This window comes from Aplidium turbinatum, chromosome 2, assembly GCF_918807975.1.
Source record: "Aplidium turbinatum chromosome 2, kaAplTurb1.1, whole genome shotgun sequence".
In the NCBI taxonomy this organism is placed as follows: domain Eukaryota; kingdom Metazoa; phylum Chordata; class Ascidiacea; order Aplousobranchia; family Polyclinidae; genus Aplidium; species Aplidium turbinatum.
The window spans coordinates 33,354,076-33,374,426 of NC_137473.1; the positions used below are offsets into that span (position 1 = coordinate 33,354,076).

General features: G+C 38.0%; 2 protein-coding genes across 2 annotated transcripts in view; one reads left to right on the forward strand and one right to left on the reverse strand.

Moving 5' to 3' along the window:
• The first annotated feature begins 2,006 nt into the window (after positions 1 to 2,006).
• Positions 2,007 to 20,351, forward strand: part of LOC145764535 (uncharacterized) — a 28,293-nt gene continuing 9,948 nt past the window's right edge. Inside the window, exons 1-5 of the mRNA XM_082576153.1 lie at positions 2,007 to 2,260; positions 2,758 to 2,873; positions 15,662 to 15,769; positions 16,713 to 16,873; positions 18,110 to 18,256. Coding sequence (XP_082432279.1) covers positions 2,099 to 2,260; positions 2,758 to 2,873; positions 15,662 to 15,769; positions 16,713 to 16,873; positions 18,110 to 18,256 — 694 coding nt within the window. The 5' untranslated portion in view covers positions 2,007 to 2,098. The remainder of the gene's footprint in view (positions 2,261 to 2,757; positions 2,874 to 15,661; positions 15,770 to 16,712; positions 16,874 to 18,109; positions 18,257 to 20,351) is intronic.
• On the reverse strand, positions 8,386 to 13,196 carry LOC145765682 (uncharacterized). The gene is made up of 5 exons (XM_082577504.1): positions 11,720 to 13,196; positions 10,450 to 10,778; positions 9,758 to 9,892; positions 8,751 to 9,373; positions 8,386 to 8,427 (listed from the first exon to the last, which is right to left on the reverse strand). Exons 1-5 carry the CDS (start codon positions 13,093 to 13,095, stop codon positions 8,386 to 8,388), a joined length of 2,505 nt encoding a protein of 834 aa, XP_082433630.1. The 5' UTR covers positions 13,096 to 13,196.

Here is a 20,351-nt window from a genome sequence, read left to right on the forward strand (position 1 = left end):
GGGGGGCCTCCCCCAGAAAAATTTGAAATTGGTGCATTCTGAGAGCATTTTCAACAAGAATGTGAGTATGAATATTCTTGTAATATGGTGCTGTCCGGTGGCATAGCAAAAGGATAAGATCATGTTTTCTTCGGCATTTTTCGGAAATAAAGCTAAGTCTCTATGTTTTCTTGTTGCTAATTCTTGGCTGAGATGTTTGGTATTGGCAAAACTCGGTCTTTTAATGCAGTTTTGTTAAAAATTAGGCAATTTTTTTTAGACTGAAAGCATCATTCTCAATATCGTGACGTCACACGTGTGCCAAAGGGGGGGTTGTAACCCCCAACCCCCCCCCTTGGCTACGCCACTGCCTAGGCCTATATCATTATCTGCAAACGGTTCTTTGAGATTTACAACAAAATCGGCTCTCCTCACAATTTTACAGCGCTTTGGATGTCCACAATGTACTGCAACAAGTTGCAACGTCTATGTTATAGACGGTTCAGCACTCATGCAAATAATAAAACCCAGAGGTAATGTGAAAACATTTTATAAATCGTTATCCCTTACGTTACTGGCAAGGCAGCAAAGTACAATCGTGTTGACATTGTCTTCGATGTAGGCCTATAGGCTATCTGACAAATAACATCTAATCTTCTGCAAGAAACAGGGGAGGATCTGGATGTTACGTGGCTGTTACAAGCAATAGCCTACTCGTCTTCCTCTCAACTGGTTTGAGTTTTTGAGAAATGACAGCAACATATCAACTGGTTCAACAAGCTGTGATAACTTTAATCGATCCAAACTAGTCTACGAGACCACGATTGTTGTTACATCGTTAGGTACAGCTCTTAGCAATCAAACATTGCATTTGGACATGTCTGAGGTTTCCCCGTGTGATAACGAAGAGGCAGACACCCGTATGTTTCTCCATGTGAAACATGGCAAATCCGATGCCATAGTCAAAACAGTAGCCTAGATAGCCTACTGATGAAGTAATTATTGCAATTTCGTATTTTGACAAATTAGAAATCTGTACACTATGTGTGTTTATGAATAATATTTCAAAAAATGTGTGTTTATGAATAATATTTCTAGTACCGATAATTTTTGGTAGTTGAAGTAAGTTTTTCAAGTCCTTCATGAACCTTTTATATGGTAGGCCTACTGTTATGATGCTATTGTCGTGCTTGCGAAACGTGACGAAAACAACTTCATATTCTATAATTTTTCATATCTGACTTTCAATTGTTTCAGGCTATCTATGAAGTGATAGCCTACTGTTTAATGGTAATAGCTGGGATAATAATGATAGCCTATATGTGAATTTGGTTGCTTTTTTTTTCTGAAGAAAACCCTACTTTCAAAATTCAAAAATGAAGATAGCTAGGTTGTGTGTAGCGCCTGCAGCTTTTCTTATGTTTCCTTGCGTCTTATTTGCCGTAAAAAACCAAGGTATCATTTTCAGATCACCGCCATTAGGCTACCATGCTGGTACTCGGGATGTTGCTGTAGCAGTTACAGCTAGGTAGGCCTACCGTATGAGAGGTTGCTCCAGACAATTCGACGTCCGCTACATTGTGCAACAGCAGTGAGTGTAGGCTGAACTTTGTTGCAGTTTTTTTCCATTTTTGAATCCATTATTATATTCATTAATGAAGAAACCTTTGGTTTTGCAGCGGTTTGCCTATTTGGCATTTTTTTTAGGTCATTTGACGTTTTTTGACCAATTGTTTGGCATTTTTTTCATAAGTGGAGCTGGCAACCCTGATCGGTTGTGGTTTGCTTAGCTGCATTCGTCTGCAATCTGCATTGCTGCTTTTTTGCGCATCAAAATAAACTTTCTGACTTTACAAAGGTAACAATGTATGTTGCAGAATGCAAAACACACATCATGCCTTTTCCAGAAATAGGTTATATTTTTGGTACATAGTTGTGATTATGGTGGCTGTTTTTACACTTCATTGTTTTTAAATTAGCTTACTTTGAAATTCAGCTAATTTTTATAGTGTTGACACACAGCTCAAACAGGCTTAAGGTTAGTAGTACAGACATTGCCCTCATTGGTAAATATTTGCATCACTATTTTTAAAGAATTTTAAAGTTATTGAAGCGATTAATGGGACAGCCAACTAGATTTGTCAAGCGATTTTTTTCCAACCTCACCAGCAACAACATGTATCAACTCATTGGAGGAGAGTTGTCGCCATACACTGCAAAAGTTCGACTATACCTGCGCTACAAAAATATTCCTTTTGAACCTGTGCAGGCCACTGCAGATGTAAGTATGCAAAAATTATTTATCCTAGCATTCATATGCAGAACTGTTATAAAAGAGGTCTGGATTACCTCCAGCTCAGGAGCTGTCAGGCTTTATACCAGTGGCTCCAGACCAAAAATGAAGATGTTATCATAACTATGCTAATAACTTCACATGAGAGCCTCACAACCAGGTCTAACCTTGCAAGTTATAAGCATTCACTTACACATATTGCTCGGTCATATCCAGTGTATGTACTGAATTGTTTTGAGTATATGTACTATTGTACTCAAGAGTAAGTGTAGTACTCAACAGGCACAGTCAATTGTTTCAACCTCTACAAGCATGCAAAACTGCTAGAATTGGAGACTTTTATCAGTTTAAAGATAAATATTCACTTCGTTTGCAATTTTGTTGCGTTTTTTTATAATTGGTGTCAGATTTTAGATTCAACAATGCTTTCTTTAAACAGATGCCTTTTAATATGTTTTCTTTAACTTTTATTATGACATTTTAAGATATATGCCAACTTCATCAAGCCCAGAGTTGGTTGGAGCATCATACCTGTGCTGGTTACTTCACAAAATGAAGTTATTCAGGATTCTTCTGAGATTATATCAAAGCTAGAAATGTGGTAAGTAAGAAGCAGGGATACCTAAACATTCAGGGATGCGAAACTACAAATACGAGGCGCCAACTGAAGGTACGACGTTGTCGCAATAAAAGCCATTGCTTTTCTAAGCTATTTGCAAAGCCTGCAGTTACCATATAAGCACAATGATGATTAACGTTTTGCAATATACAAGTGACTGACATCTTCTCTGTTTTATTTCCAACGTTTCGCATGTGTAAACGACTTGCATCTTCAGTTACGTTGTTAAAAAACAATTGTAAAATCAAGAAATATGTAAAGTTCTATGATAAAATAACGCCAGCACATTAAATACAACGCATATCGACCAAATAAATTAGTTATTTCTAACGTTATGCAAATTCAAACGATTTCTATCTTTTCAAGTACTTTGTCAAAATTAATTGCAAACAACAAGGAATAAGTAGGAGCTTGCTAGTGTAATGTTACACAGACTTCGACAACTACAACATGACTCCGACACTAAGTCGATTGAACTTATAATTATAATAACGTAATAAATGTCAGAATGTAAAAAGAATGGTGCAACACTGTCAAGGAAGCCTAAAGGCGACCAATTATGACGTCATGAAAAGCGCGCAAAGTAAAATGCGAGACACTGGTAAGGGCGAATTCCCACACACAATTATGAGTGCAACGGTGCGGTTCCAATACATTACATTCCCCTTTGTCTGAAGAAAGAAAGGAACTATCTATCGATACACAAACAGATTAAAATTATGGAGTGGAGTACACTATTAACTGCAGATGCAATAACGATGTCACGTTTACTACACAATTTTCCAGTGACTCAAAGTGAACAGCAAGCATTAAACTTATAGTTCGTATACTCTCGTTGTGCAAACTCCGATAACAGCACAAGTCTACATTGTATGCATGATGCACAACACGAAATCTCCACGTATCACTATACATACAAAACGATTCAAGTTACACAAACACCATATCTATCAGGCGGCTTCACTATCCGGCCAGAACGGGTAGTACACGGTGCTGGCATATTATTTTTACATGGCACATTGGGCTCGTCGTTAAAATCATCTACAGCAACGTTTTCATCAGCATTCAGCAATAACGTTTTCATCAGCAGCAACGCTTTTATCAGCAATAACATTTTTATCAGCAGCAACGCTTTCATCAGCAATAGCGTTTTCATCAGCAGCAACAAGTAGCTGCATTCTTCTAGATTTGACTGCGGGTATAATGGCCTAGACGTTCGGTGATTAGTTTTCCTACTATCACAAAAATTCGCAAATTTGAACGTTAACTCGACCATCTGCCTCCACTTTTTAAAATTATCTGCAACATTTCCTTGTTGGAAATTCATCTCTGACTTTGTTGCTTGCATCGAATCCATCTCTGACACCATGTAATGTTGCACAGACTTCGACAACTACAACATGACTCCGACACTAAGTCGATTGAACTTATAATTGTAATAATGTAATAAATGTCAGAATGTAAGAAGAAATAGCACAACACTGTCAAGAAAGCCTAAAGGCGACCAATTATGACGTCATGAAAAGGGGTCCACGTCTTTTAGGCGCAGACAGTTAGGCGTCTGGATATTTAGGTGCGGAGCACTGTGGCGCCCGTTCATTTAGGTGCTATTCCTAGTAAAGTTTGCAGATTGTATCAGCTTGGCATGTAGGGCAATGCTTTTCACATATAATGTTACATTGGTTAGAAACATATGTTGTTTTGTTAATGCGCGTGTGGAGATGAGGTGCCAGACAACGCTCTACTACTCTTGGTGTTAGCACATCTCCACAGGACATTTGCAATGCATCCTGAACACAGGTTGCAGCCAGATGGAACTTTACTTAATCTGTTATCTTTCGCAATTACTTTTACTCGGGATGGATTGGTCGACTGGTCGTATTGCGAGTAGGCTACGTATGAGACAACGCTTTACAACATGAATAATAATACATTTCCATAGAGCATTATGAACCCTGCCTACAAGTTGCAAGCATAATGGTGCGACTTTGCTCGTTATTAAACCTAGTCGGGGTTTTGATGGAAAACTAAGTTAGGCTACTCTTCACTCAAGCCTACCACCCGCTTGAATATAGACTACGGTATATTTTTTACTGATGTTTAGTGTACCGGTAGTTATTATTTGACTCACTAAAAGTGAACTCAGTTATGTTCGCAAACTTGAATAATTTATTGATAAAGCTTTCGCCGCCGCAAACCTGGACTAACAACAAATAAGTGCCGAACACGCGCATTAAAAAACATTATGTTTTTCTGTTCAATACAACATTTTGTGTGAAAAGCATTGCCCTACATGCCAAGCTGATACAATCTGCAGACTTTACTAGGAATAGCACCTAAATGAACGGGCGCCACAGTGCTCCGCACCTAAATATCCAGACGCCACAGACCACAGTGTGCGCGCCTATTTGACTGGCGCCTAACTGTCTGCGCCTAAAAGACTTGCTCTCATGAAAAGCGCGTAAAGCAAAACGCGGGACACTGGCAAGGGCGAATTCCCACACAAAATTAAGAGTGCAACGGTGCGGTTCCAATACATTACAACTAGTACCGGTAAAATAACCATAGACGTAGCAGGGGGGCTAAAGGGTCCGTGGCTTTCCTAAATTTCTAATTAATGTAAGTCATGATGCAGTTTTTGTACCACTGCCACTGGTAAGTTTTCGTACTTTCCGGGCCGTTTTCTCTGGTTCCTCACGTCCAGGTGCATTAAAACGTTTCAACTCATTTTTAGCAAAACAATTAAATGCTGTTTGAAGAATAAGTTCGAAATTTGAGTGGCCTGCAGAACACATCTGTTTGAATGCACCTCTGTAAACGTTCGACGCCTCCACTATCTTTTTCAGGGCTCGTATAAACACGGAGCGCTGGTTTGGTGCAGTCCACAACTTCTCTTTTGCATTATAATCAGATATCACTGCACTGTAATAGTGAACAGCCAATGTTGTTGCAGAAAAACAAAATTCTGTTGGGACAGACAGACCACCTCGATTGGCAATTTCAAACAATTTCACATGCTCTTCAGATTCACATGTTGGGGCTGGGCAGTAGGGTGTACCATTTTTCAAAAAGTTTTTAGAAATTATTGCGGCTATGTATTACGGGTTTCCACTTTTGTTAAAAAGTATTTTGGTAGAGTTTCAGAATTTTCCCGCCAAAACTGTGGTTCTGCCGCCATTTTGAAAAAATGGCGTCCAGATAGGATATTATGAAAGTCTACAGCTTTAAACTGGCGCAATGTGATCATATAATATGTCAATTACGGGGTTTTTGGGGTCGCAGAACTCGAATTTGAAGTTAAAAACACTCTACGGCAACAATTTTGCAAAGTGAATTTTGACATAATAGATGTGACCACACTGTTTTGGACCGCAGATTTACATGAAAAGAGCATCTTATTGTCATTTTAACCTTGAAATGCATGTAGGCTATGCATAAACTTTTCTAGGCGGTGTGATTATATCAATCAGTATGAGGGAAAAATTAACATGTACTTTCTTGTGTACTTTCACATCCGATGAAAATCTACTAACTAGTCCACAGTATAGCCTATAGCCTGTACTTAGTTACTAACCTCCCTGCTTATTAACTAATGGACGGCAACAGAGTACCCCATGGCAGACCAAAAAGTTCGAAAAGCCGAAGTGAACTCTCCCAACTGGGTAAATGCTTTACTTCTACACGGCGAAGATCATCATTAGCTCAGTGACTCGAAGAGTAGCTAGTGATCGTACGCAAGTTACAAGATTCCGATCAGTAATAAATGGCACTGAATGAGACGGCCGGTGAAGCACACCACTCACTGGCACAAAAACCAAAAAGAAAGTTCTTCCTCATTGGGAACACTAGCGAAAGACTAGGTGTTCCAAAGCTTCCTAAAAGCTCTGACGTTCTTGCTAGGCTATTGTTCCTCAGAGACGAAAGTCACAGAACGATCAACCAATCCATCGTGATAGCAAGGGAGGAAATTCCCCTGGTATGGAAACATCATTTTGGCGTGGGTTAGGTATTTGGCAAGAAAAACGAGAAACAATCTGGAAAAGAGAAGTAATCGTGAAAGGTTATTGTTAAAAATGCGGATATAGACCGGCATCTGAAGAATTTGTATGAAACTTGGTATCTAGAACTTGATTCCAGGCGTGAGAGGAATAATAGTGATTCATTTAAAAAAACGTTTGCGTGATATGGAAGAAAAGCTCAAGGATCCTCTAAATATATGTAAGACTACTTAGCGATCAATTCTCATGCATTCCGGTATTATTGACTGGGAGACATATTTGGAACATCTGAAAAATTAGCTCCAGAGAGATCAAGTAGGCTAGGTTGCGCATTGGGCAGAGATGCTCTGTAGAAGAGACGGGACTGAGCTAGAGAAAAATGACACAGTGCATCTGGTGAAAGGAAACAGAAAGAGGATGTTGCTGACAATCTGAAAACCGTGAAGTTGAACTTAAGTGCAGATGAAGAAACAGAAAGTGACAGTGACAACTGGAAAACTCCTGAATGGAAAAGAAAATGGGTATTACGTCGCCTAGCCTATACCTTTAACATCTGATCGACTTGGATGAGCTATCGGCAAAGAACAATGTTCGCTATGTGGCTCAAGCGTCCGGCATACAAGTCGAAGATACTAATATCAGTCACAGCAGCTCATAGACTGGCTAATAAGACTATAGGTCCTCTCACTCCCAAATTAATTATCAGAGATGAGTTCCAGGCCCCTGATTTGGCAATAATTCACTGGGCCGGTAAGATTCTGAAAATGAGAGGAAATGTTTCATCAGAACAGTGCTGTGTATATGTATCTGGCGTTAGTTTTGATGATGAAGGTAATGCAGAAATGAAAGCTTCTGGGGGTGCATGAGACCAGACGGCACCAGATCATCTCAGGAACAGGCCATTATAAAATTGGTGGAAGACTGGAGAGAGAAAGGTGTCATTGATGGAGGTATTTGATACGACTGCCGTCAATTCAGGGAAGTGGCAAGGTACTTGTAGGCTACATTGCTGGAGGCAACAATTGGGAAAGCAATTTGGAACTTACTGATCAAGAGTGGCAACAAATGCCAGTATCAGAATGAAAAAACTTCAGTGATTATAAGAAACTAAGCAAATTCGTTTTGAACGTAAGGATGGTCAACGATATTGCGGAACGCGGGATTAAGCTAATCACTGATTTTTTTGACAGGTGTTCTGACGAAAGCCACCGGCAAGCTCTCTTGCTTGCCATGCAAAGGCACAGTTCTCAAATTACAAAAAACCAAACTCAATTGTTAAAGAAATTCGTCAAAAATTCAGTGAATTGAGTGCTTGCATAACTTTGGTAGGCTATTGTGTTGATGAAATACTGGGAATTGAAATCAATCAGGACTGAAGCATAAGGAATAGCATGCAGAAGAAACAGGGATGGATCGTGTTTGAGAGTGATTAACTCAATTTGTTTGTAAATGAATCGTGTTGTTATTTCAACAGTTTGGCAATATTTCAGGAATGCTCATTCTGGGGTGAGGTATTCTTGGTCAGGTTGTGTCCATGTCTGCAAAATTTCACCATAAATTTCAAGTGGTAAAATTTCACTTTGCAAAATTGTTGTCGTAGAGCACTTTTGACTTCAGATTCGTGTTCTGCGACCCCAAAAACCCCGTAATCGACATATTATATGATCACATTATGCCAGTTTAAGGCTGCAGATTTTCATAATATCTTATCTGGACGCCATTTTTTCAAAATGGCGGCAGAACCACAGTTTTGGCGGGAAAATTCTGAAACTCTACCAAAATGCTTTTTAACAAAAGTGGAAACCCGTAATACATAGCCGCAATAATTTCTAAAAACTTTTTGCAAAATGGTACACCCTACTGGGCAGTCATCACTTTTTACCAACAGAACTTTACAGGGCGAACACCGTCGTCTTCGGGATATACTTCTTGCAATGTAGCCACTCACAAAATATGCCACATTTGCATCTGTCTCCGACAAATCATCAAGTGTTACCTCTGAGAAAAACCTTTCGAGCCAAGAAACAATGGAGCTGTCTGCATTAATAAGCTTTCCGCTTCCCAGAGAAATAGAGTCAAGCGAACATAATTTGGATGCAGCCAGTATGCCATGTTGTTGAAGCAAACTCAACTTGCGTATTTTCTTTTCTGCCTCAAGCAGTTGCTTTATGGACATAAAAAAGTTTCCTCCACTAACCTGGCGGTACCACCCGAAACGGCCTTCGATTGGATCAGAGGTAAATTTTCCCGGTAACACATACTTCAATCCAATCTTGTCGTGCAAGTATTGAGCAAGTTCAGGCATTGCAGACATGGTTTGAATGCATGCTAGGAATGTTTGGTCTGTAAGCCCAGAAGTGCCGGATTGCTGCCATTTCACTAAAATATCCTTTGCTGACTTAAGAAAGCGTAAATTTGCAGGTTTTTCTTCTTCCGTTGAAGTGAACTTCATTGGCATGCACATCTCATCATTTTTTGCCATGCCTGAAATATATATATAAAAGTTGTTAAAAATAGTGAAGGCTGGTTAGAGTTCTAAAGTAAAGGTTCCCTGTATACCAAGTGCAAGGCCGTGTGCATTTTTGCATCTTTTAGTCTCAAAATTCAAAACATAATCAGATTGATTTTTCAATGAGCTTCTAAACTTACTCTGTAAGTAACAACTAGGTCATTTGTACAAAAAAGTAATAAAATTCTAGGAAAAAATCCAAATGTTTTACTTCAATTGCAAAAAATCTTTGTGCAGCTTTCTAAAAAGTTGTGCATAAACTGTACAGAAAATATGCCCAGAGAAAACTAGTAACCTGTGCCGACGTGCCGTAACGACTGGCTATATTTAAAAATATTAATCACACTTGGAAAATATACCTTTGAATGGTGTTTTGACAGACATCACCTTCCAAACATTGCAGATGAATTGGAGAAATTTGGCAGTTTCCTTAAAGCCCGGATTGGTGTCAGCATACATAAGAAGTCCATTTACGGTGGATTCACTAAACACACCTGCAAGTGAAAAACCAAAATTATATATATATATGAATTGCAACTGCTGCAATCAATTTCTGGATTATATATATATGATACAATAAATCAAATATAGTTATTATTATTTGAAGCCTTTACAAATTGTTTCACCTATCGGATCATCAGAAGGTCTTATTCAAATAGAATCTATTTGAATAAGACCTTCTGATGATCCGATAGGTGAAACAATTTGTAAAGGCTTCAAATAATAATAACTATATTTGATTTAATTCGCTCTGCTTTGCCTTTTTGCTTGGCATTGAGCACTTTTTGTAGTATTAATAGTTTTCATTGTTTTATGATACAATAAATATATAATGTAATTTTCTTATACAAACTAAAACAAGTTAGATGACTAAATAATGTGAAAATGTAGCCTGCATAGGGTTGAAGGATCAACTGAAGATCCCGTGACCATTTTCTGGGGGAGAGGGAAGTTAAGTTTGAGTCAACCTTTGTAGGGGCGATCATCATCACTCCAAAGGACCGGGGAGGATCTTCATTTGAGCCCTGCTTACAAAAGCTACTGTACTTACTTAAAGCGTGTAGAGGTGAGGTGCGGGCAATATTGCTTGGGTTAAGTGATGCCTTCTTCAGTGCAAATGCTACTTTCAGAGGTTTATGCTCTTCAAGAGTGTACAAGTGCTTTATATGTGCAAATTCAGCTGTGCATTGCTCTCCCAAAATATGTTCAGCACCAGAAATATGAGGAATGTGGAATCGCTTCTTATTCACAAAATTGTTAAAAATGTTTTTAAAGTTGTGGGTGAAGTCAAACAAGAGAAATAAACGCTCTCCATTCCTTGAAGGGTGTGCAATGCTGTTTGAGAGCTTATTGCTTCCACATAAATCCATAAACAACTTCCTGAAAATGCATAACCCATTATAAATCACACATAAATTTTAGCATGTAATATTAAACCAGTTTCATTCAATAGACAAGATGTTTCAAAAAACGTGACACCACTTCTTTCAATCGAGGTTGTTTCAGTTTTGTCAGCCAAAAAAAAAAACTGGCGAAAAACAGTTTGCAATAAACTTGTAACTTTTCTCCATATTGGGACTTTAGTGCAGAAATTGTTTGTATAAAAACTATTACATTTTAACCATTTGCAGTCCAATTTTTTTGCAAAAAATTTTCAGATATCATAAAACCGGTTGGACTTTGATTGAATGTGAAAACAATAGCCTAATGCTTTAGCATGTTATTATAAAATGATAATCAAGGTTTAACAACAATTCTGAACAGCATTTCTTCTATTTTCACATTTTTAAAAATTCTGTTTTATGGACGGGTTGTGAAAAACAATATTGAAATAGTATAGCTTTGGTAGAGAGGTACTTTTTAAAAACCATAGACAGACAATCGATAACAACTTAATAACATTGAATTGCATAATTCAAAATTAATACAGAAATGAAATAGATACATAATTTCGAACGTTTTCGGCAAAACTTTCTGCCCTCTTCAGGAAAATATCTTAATTCATCTAAACAAAACAATTATTCGTGAAATGTTAATAATAAATGACTGAAATTCAATAAAACTGCACTGACCTGCGTACAAGCAACAATATTGAAATAGGATTAAAATATAATACGTGACAGGGTGTTTAAAAAAATCTGACACCATTTACCTTTGAAATGTATTGAAATCATTGTTGTAAAAAAACCCATAAACATAGGATTTTTCACAACCTTGATTTTAATACATATTAAAGGTTAATGGTGTTAAATTTTTGAAACACCCTGTAATCCTATTAAATTTGCTATAGATAGTTGTCATCAAGCATATTATAAGCTTACTTATTGCACACATGATTGTCAACAGATATAGCAACAACAAAGAAAATTTCATCTAGAGATTGCATCACTTTGTTAAAGAAGGTTCGAAGCAGCTGTGTACTTATCTTTTCAATTGGCACCAGGCACACAACATCTTTATATTTTTTACATACTGATTGCACCATAAATGTCAACACGGTTTTCGCTCGTTGGCCTTCCTCTGTTAATCCAATGAAAGCGCCATTGCAATATTCAACCCTTTGTGCAGTGTATACCTCATCAATAAGCAAGGTTACCATTTTTTCTCCTTCAGATAAGTCGACAGTTCGTTGCTTCAGGTATTGCAAATCTATAGATTTAGTCTCTACATTACAATCACTCGAAACTTGCTGAAGTCTTCTGACTGATGGCAGTATAAAAAACTCACTAAGCTTTTTGTATAGTGAGTTGCTAGTGAGCTGCCACAGAAACGACATGGTTAGTAACCTGGGTGAATACCGTCGGCCATTTTTATCTATGTACAACAACTGAAGTTGCTCGGACACAAATTGAATTAGGGGTAAACCTTCATCTTGGCTTTCGTTTTCTTCCAGGTTTGCTTTGCATTGCTCAAGGGCTGCAACAGCCGACTTGGCAAAAGTCTTACTATTGTTACCACTTGGTGATTCTATAAGGTTTTTGCAGAATGCCAGAATATTGCAAAGCTCTGATACTTTGCTTAATGAATCGGAGCTCATCAGATGCTGAAATGTTTCTTGTGGCACAGAAATAGAACATACAAATGCATGCACATCTAAAGTTTCCCCTACCACCAAAGATGCCATTAACTGAGGAGAAATGTGGCTGCCATTGTTATATGTTATAAAGTGGAATTCCAAAGAAGATTCTTTTAACAATTTGATATATCCAGAAGGAATAACCACTTCATTGAGTTTATCTTTTAAAGAACCCAAATCACAACAAGAGTCTTGCAACAGAAATTCTTCATTTTGATCTTGAAGTTTAGCTTTGTCTTTTTTCAGTCTTTCTGTGGCAGTTGCAGCAGAAGTTGAGCGCTTTACTGGAGCCGGTTTTGTCAGATAGTGAGGCAGGCCAGCAAAAATGCGAGGCACAGCTGATGGCTTCAACCGTGGCTGATTAAGTTTCGCAGACTCTCTGCGTTGTTGGCGATCTAAGTGGCTATCGATTGATGTTGTTTCAAAATCATCTCCGTAGAAATGCTTACCACAAATTCTTGTGTGTGGTGTCACAGTTAAATTTTCCCTGGATATAGCTCTAATCCAAGCCTTACGCAATTCAGGATCTGCTGGAAATCGAAACATTGAAACTTTTTCCCCAGTTCTTTTAAACGCACGATTACCAACTTTGCACCCTGGAGCACAACAATAGTATCCCATATTGCATAAAAAATCTTATAATACTGGAGCAGAATTTCACCTTGAACTGTAATATTGTACAAGTAGAAAAGCTATAAATAAACAGAATTACTGTTTTAGGGAGTTACTGTACCGTACAATAGGGTAAGCAAAATTGTAATGTTGCAAAATTGTATGTTTTGGTTAATAAATAGCATTAATAATTTCTATTCTACAGCACATAACATAAATGTGTTTTGCAAAGAATGCAACCTATTTCGTCCCTGAACAATTCGTACTCTGATTTCGTCCTCTGAAATCGGGGTACGAAGTGTTCAAGGGACGAAATAGGTTGCACCCTTTTGCAAAGCTCTATATTTGGTTAGTTAGGCTATAGTATATAGGCCTACAGTATTACATAATGATTAAAATACAGTAGGCAATCATTTTTTAATACCAGATTAACCTCAATGTCTCTTTGCAAAATTGGACAGTTAGGCCTGACACCACTACACATCTGTTTTCATGTGCCACTTATCAGTAACTTTTAGAAAGGGTTAGGCTTCATGCATAAAATAGTCAGTTAGAGTCAGGTAATCTACTCCTTCTTGAATAATACTGATTTTAACACTAACCACACAGTGAACACCCTTAGTTATAAACCAATTGTAACATTAAAATATATTTCTACTCACGGGCTGCAATGTCTCTGTAAATTGGCCTTACAATTTAACTAAAATATACAGTAGCCCACAGATCAGGTTAATCACCGATAACCGTAGACTATTGATTTCCTGTGGTCACTGACTGCTAGTGCTGAGTGCTGAGTACTGTGCAAATGTGCCATCACTGATCACTCATCACTGCCATGTGTGAGTGTACCGTCAGTTGGCGTCAAAAATGATCACTAGGGGCGTAGTTGCGCATCCCGTACTGTTTTGGTATCCCTGGTAAGAAGTATAAGTAAGTTGTGAGGGTAACTCAGTCAAGTTATTGCAAAGTGTTGTGATTGTAATTTAAGTGATTTTCTCAACTTACAATTAGAGATGGGTAATTTGGAATACCAAATTGATTTGAATCCTGAAATAGGTTTATATTTCACTTATTTTTTTCATATGTCACATTTAGGTTACAGGTATTTATATACCACTGATACAAGCTGATTGTTATCACAACCGGTTTCTCGTAGAAAGTGATAATCTTGTTTTGGAGTTGCATGCGTTTGGCTTGGCTTTCAGCGTTGTATAACTTGGAATTCTTTTGATCAGAAGTTTTACTGTGTTTGTTGATGTGATTTTGCAGTTTCTTGGTTAACTTGTGGGGTCAAAATTTTGAGAGTAGCTGACAGATATCTTCAAAGCATACATGAACAATCACATTTTCCACCTTTAGTCATATATCCATGATCCATGCTATTAGTCAATTGGAAATTATCACTTTATAAAAATTAGAGCGTTTTGGTTCTTAAGTTAAATTGAAGAAATTTGGCAAAAATTAAAAAGAGAAGTAAAATTTGTTTTTGAACCATTGGATTACAATACTTGCTCACATAAAATTGACATGTGTAATGCATTGCAGTCTTCACTTAGACTCTTCTATTTTGTGAAGTTGCTTAACCACTTGTGGACAGATGATGTAGCCTATACTATATATATATATATGCGCAAGAAAAAAATTGCATTAAGACAGATGACATATATATATACACATTTTGTCTGTTGACAAAAAGACAGTTACAGTTACTCAAAATAACACGTTACTTTTCATCGACTGGTAGCGGCAGCGGCTTTCTTTTAGCATATTGTAGTGATAGCGCACTACTTTTATAGTATCGGATGCCCACCTCTGTATAGCTAACGAAGCAAAGTAATAATGTTGAACAAATTTATACAAAGACGCCAGACAGGTTTCTTGTCAGTTTCAATTTGATGTCAAATTGTATAGCTGTTCATAATTGCTCTTGGTTGCAAAGCATGTATCCATTTTTGTCATAATGTACGATAACCCAATTAATTTTTAGTCATGAAACGTTGTTTGACTGCGTGATCAAACGGTTCAAAAGGAACACAAGTCCCTCCCCCCAGGATCAAACGCTCCTTGGGCAAAGTGGAAAACATTAAACCGACTCCGAACCTGTGTTGGACGCACTAAGTCTGCAATGGTGGAGTGGGGCTACGACACGGGGCCAGTTGCATGTATCTGTGGCACCGAGCCCCAAACAGCGGACCACCTTCTTGTTTGCCCTCGGCTTGCCACCCGGTGCAGTAGGTGGGACCTGTCAGTGTATAACTTCGTTGTGGAAGAATGTGTCAATCTGTGGTGTATCAACAAACTTTAGAAGACTCGATAGAAGAAGACTGCGCGATCGCACCGAATCGGCTGTATCTGAAAAAAATTGTTCTAAATTGAGATATTTCCGCATCGGCTGCATTGCACCATTCCATGAAATCAGTTACTTCCTTCATAATGAAAGTTTGGATTTAACAAGCAGAAAGCACTGAAGCCAGTTTTTGTGTGCACTTTTAGCATGGTTAAAGTGTCTTGTCAAAACACAGCCATATTATGCTCTTCATGAATTTAAGATATGTGATTATAGTTTTCTTTGTAGGAATCCACAACATTCTGTTGTTCCATTAACTGCAAAACAAAAAATCGTTTCTGTTTTAATGGAATTGTTCTGTGATGAATGGATGGTGCTACCTATTATGCATTACAGGTAGGTTCAAAACTGACAGACCGGACCTTAAAACAGGTTGTTTTTTTTACCCAAAAAAAACCTGGGTGGATTTTTTTCAAAAAACCCATAAAAAATCCAGAGCATCATATTTGTCCAATTTTTATCAGAAAATTGAAATTTAAATGAACTAAAGTACTACAAGGTATATACTTAAACAAAATTCAAATTAGGACTTGGGTATATGATTGTGAAGGAAATTTTCAAGAATAAATTGAAAACACAGTGGATATTTCTGTACACAAAAATCAAGTAATGCCACTTTGTACTACACTAAAACTCATTTAGGCTATGCAAGAAGGCCTCATAGTTAAACTGCCCTAGTGCATTATTTTACTTAGTTACGCCAGCATGTACTGTGAGTGAGAGCCACTTCATTCGTGAAAAGTAGTATTTGAGGTGAAATAAGGATGAATCTACCTTTTTTGCATCTTTTTTAAATAAAACCCAAAAAAACCCGTTTTTTTAAAAACCCATGCGGGTTGTGCTTTTAAAAAACCCGGGTTTTTCTCAATCCTGATAAGCACAGTTAACTGAGTCATCATTTGAGAGAGATGAAATGTTATTTTGCCTTTTAAGAGCACAAATTAAATATAAAATAAGTTAAGACTTCTAGATGCACCAATAAACGTTACCATTTTCGATTCAAAGCCCTTTTTCTCACTTAGAACTGCATCATTCAACTGTTGTAATATTCAATTTTAGACGAAAGGTGTCTTTCTTCCGAGTGAAACCTCAAAACTTGGTGGTTGTGAACAAGTCGTTTCCCTTCGGTTGGTTTAATGTTACTTTTTGTTCAGACCAATGCTAAATGTAATGCTTAAAAACTGAATTTAAGCATGTGTTATGCACTTCTTTAATTCAACTGATATATATACACTGTAGTATTTTCTATAAAATTTGTAGGCTATCGTTTACTTTTCAGATGGTCATTTGCTGAAAACAAAACCTTTCTCAAGGAAGAATTTGGTCGAGTAGCCTTTCCTAAAGAAAGTCATAAAGATAGAAGCAATATCGCCGAGATGGCATATTCCAAGTTTGCAAATATGTTACCAACACTGGGTATCACAGAAAGCACGAAACCCGGTATATAACTTTTGAGAATTATGAGTAAGCGTTTGAAACTATGCGTCTAAACTCGCCACATGTTTCCCCTTTTGCTCAAGGGTGGGCCAGTTTTGCTCAAAATCCCTTTCCTTTTACCCAGCTCTACTTCGACAACAAATGCCCATATTTTTGTTACCCATAAATGATACTTTTACTTTATTGAAGGTTTTAATAAACTTGAAAACAAAGCATCCAAAACAGGAATTAATGAAAATAAAGCACACAACTGAGACTAGAATAAAGCATTCTACTGGGAACCTCTAAAAATAATGTTATGGTTTTATTGTCGCTCCACAACAGCTTAGGTCTTTAGCGACAGGGCCCATTTTTAATTTTATATCACGTTTACAATGTTATCACATCTGGATGTGATGCCCTCAGCGTTCAGCTGTAAGATGGTGGGACGACGGTACTTGTCGACAGTGGAACTGCCGCGCTCTGAAAAGAGCGGTTCTCGTGGGGTCCTGTACTGAACGTTCCGGGTCGAGGTTCGGTTTTGACAGTCTTCGTTTCGCATTTTTTATGATGCTACTTACAGGGGGGACCGCGTGAAGGTGACTGTTCTTCCCCCCCTTATCACATTATTACCCGACTTATTCTCACTGCGTAATGCAAGAAAGAATACAGTCGGTCCCGTTTTGAAAGTCTTTGGTTTGACCTGACCTGGAATCGATCTCAGATCTGCTAGCACCACAGTCGAAGGCGAAACCTTTTGGCCACTGAGCTGGTACACCTCTACTTCTACATTACAACTGATCGGGTTTGTAACATACTGATTACGCCAACGCAAAAGGAACACAGGTTCAATGCAAGAACGAATAACAAACGTGGCAGTTAACAAAATTAATACACAAGCAAGTTTAAAGCAATTCACCACGATTGCAACCGTCCTATTCTCAGCAAAATTGAAGGTGGGTTTAACATCGATCAACTGCGTCCTGCATTTGGCATCTTGTTTAATCATCCACCTTTTCTCAAGTATATTTTTGACTGTAGAATGGTAAACAGATATTTATACTGTAGATCTTTTTTCAGCAATAAATAAGGCTAAAGATAGCTTTTTCGTTTCTGACACATGACACTTATTTTGCTGTTACCATTTTAGAGGCCTTCAATGATTACAAAGGAATAAACTTTTTATGCTGCATGCTCATTGCAGGATGAAATCATTAGGACGCAAAAAAAAATTATCAATTATTTTTCAATTGTTTACAGAAATTGAAAAAAGTTGGGAAGCTTTACTAGAAGATCTCACATCACACTTTGACAAGCATCCATACCTGCTTGGTGGCCGACCTTGTGTGGGTGACTTCTCCATGGCAGGGATGACATATGCTCATTTATTCAGGGACCCGTGGTCGGGTAAGAAACATAAATGCCTCCAGGCAATTCAGAAATTTTAAAATTATTATTTCTTATCTAATTTTGAACTGCCAAGTCGTCTGCTAGGCCTAACAAGAAATACAGTTAAAGCTGTAATATTGGAAACGTGCCTTTAAACTTTTAATTCTTTTGAGAACTTGCCTTTTAATTTTGTACCTTGTGTTTCGCATTTTGCCTTACGCGTTTTCCATGACCTCTTGATTGGCCGCTGTTAAATACGCTTTCCTGGCAGCGTTGCGTCTTTCCAAACTCGAGACATTCTAGAGTTTTCAAGCTAGAGGAAGGTTGTGAGATTTCTTCTAGTAAGCATAGCCGATTTTTTGGTTGCGAATTGCCCAGAGAAGCAAGTGTTTTGCGCGGTGCAGAACAAGAAGGAAGGTGCAGTTTGAAATACAAATTTGAGGTCTCAATTTTACATCAACTCAACCAAACTGGAGACAGACGACCCAGAAAACAAGAAGGAGACGCCGTCTCTAAAAAGGAAACGAATGCATTCCGAAGAGGAGTACCAAACGGAAAACAACCCAGACGAAAATGGCAACAATACTACTACAGTCATATTGAAATTGAACCAGCCGGGAGAGCAAAAAAAAACATTAAAAATGTATTCGCCGATACTGATCGACCGATGTCTGCAATATCTAATAGGCGAATACAAATCCTGCTCAGCAAGACAAGATGGAGGACTTCAGTTAAATGCAAACCCAAGCCAGATAGAGGTTATCCTCAAAACAAAGACACTGACGGATGGAAACACCATCAACATTCCGATCACCGCCTACGCCAAAAGACCACCTGGAGCAAGTGGAGTAATATACAATGTTCCTCTCGGCATGGAGGATGGAGATATTCTTGCGGCGCTGAAGGATGCGAACATAAGGTCGGTTAAAAGGTTTAATAAAAGAAATTCTGAATCGTCTGAACTAATTGCATCTACTACTGTATTATTAATCTTCAATAGCAAATCACTACCAGACTCAATAAAAATAGGTTATCAACGATTTAGAGTCTCGCAATACATTCCAAAACCCTTAAGATGTTACAACTGCAATCGATTTGGACACATAGCAAAATTCTGCAGATCTAAAACCAAATGTCTCCGATGCGGTGAACAACACAGGCATGATGAATGCCCAAGTATGGCAGTAAAATGCTCAAATTGTGGTGGAAATCACGTCGCTATTTCTAAAAACTGCCCCAAGTACTTGAAAGAAAAAGCCATTCAGAAAATGAAAACCACTAAGAACTTAACATATGCTGAAGCCTGCAAGCAGCAAAGAGCTGTAAATACAGAAATGCCAAGTTATGATCTGGACTTCCCTCCTCTTGTAGCAAGCACAACTCAAACAAGCCAATTGAATAAAAATCTATCCTCTAACCAAACTAATGACAGTATAAATATAACTCCAGTCACAATGGAAAAACCCGGACCCTCGAAACCAACCAACGTAGGAGACGAGAGCGGCCACTTTATAAATAACCCAATCCTATTTCTGGCTTTTTTAGCAGAAGTGATTACAAAGACAACGTTCGCTCAAAGCCAAAATAAAGAAATTGACATTTTTCAAATTATCGCCGACGCAGCAGGTTCTAGAATGGGATTTCTAACAAACTCGGACATGTTAAAATCACTAATAATTTAATGTTCTTCACAGTGTGGCAGTGGAACTGTCGGTCAATATATAGGAAAATCCCGGAATTGAATCAACTAATAGCAAGCTCACAAACCCCACCGGATATCATTTGCTTACAAGAAACACACCTAACTCCTAAATACTCCCCTAATATTAATGGATATCATCTCTACAGAAAAGACAGACCTGCTCACTTGGGAAAAGGAGGTGGTGTCGGAATCTGCATTAAAAGAAATATCTCCTTTACAGAGCTACCCATCCCGAATGCAGACCCACGGCTGGAAATTATTGCAATTAAAATCGAACACCTAACTGTATACAGTATATATAACCCACCCACAAACTCATTTGCAGGTGACCAAATAAACTGTATTTTCACTAACCATAAAAAATTATTAATTTGCGGTGATTTCAATGCCCACCATGTCATGTGGGGGTGC

Bases quoted from the DNA above. Each gene is read 5' to 3' on its own strand.
- LOC145765682 (XM_082577504.1), bottom strand. From the start codon at position 13,095: ATGGGATACTATTGTTGTGCTCCAGGGTGCAAAGTTGGTAATCGTGCG. The intron at 9,893-10,449 runs GTAAGTACAGTA...TTTCACTTGCAG, and splicing joins CTCACCTCTACACGCTTTAA to GTGTGTTTAGTGAATCCACC. The intron at 9,374-9,757 runs GTATATTTTCCA...TATATATTTCAG, and splicing joins TGTCAAAACACCATTCAAAG to GCATGGCAAAAAATGATGAG.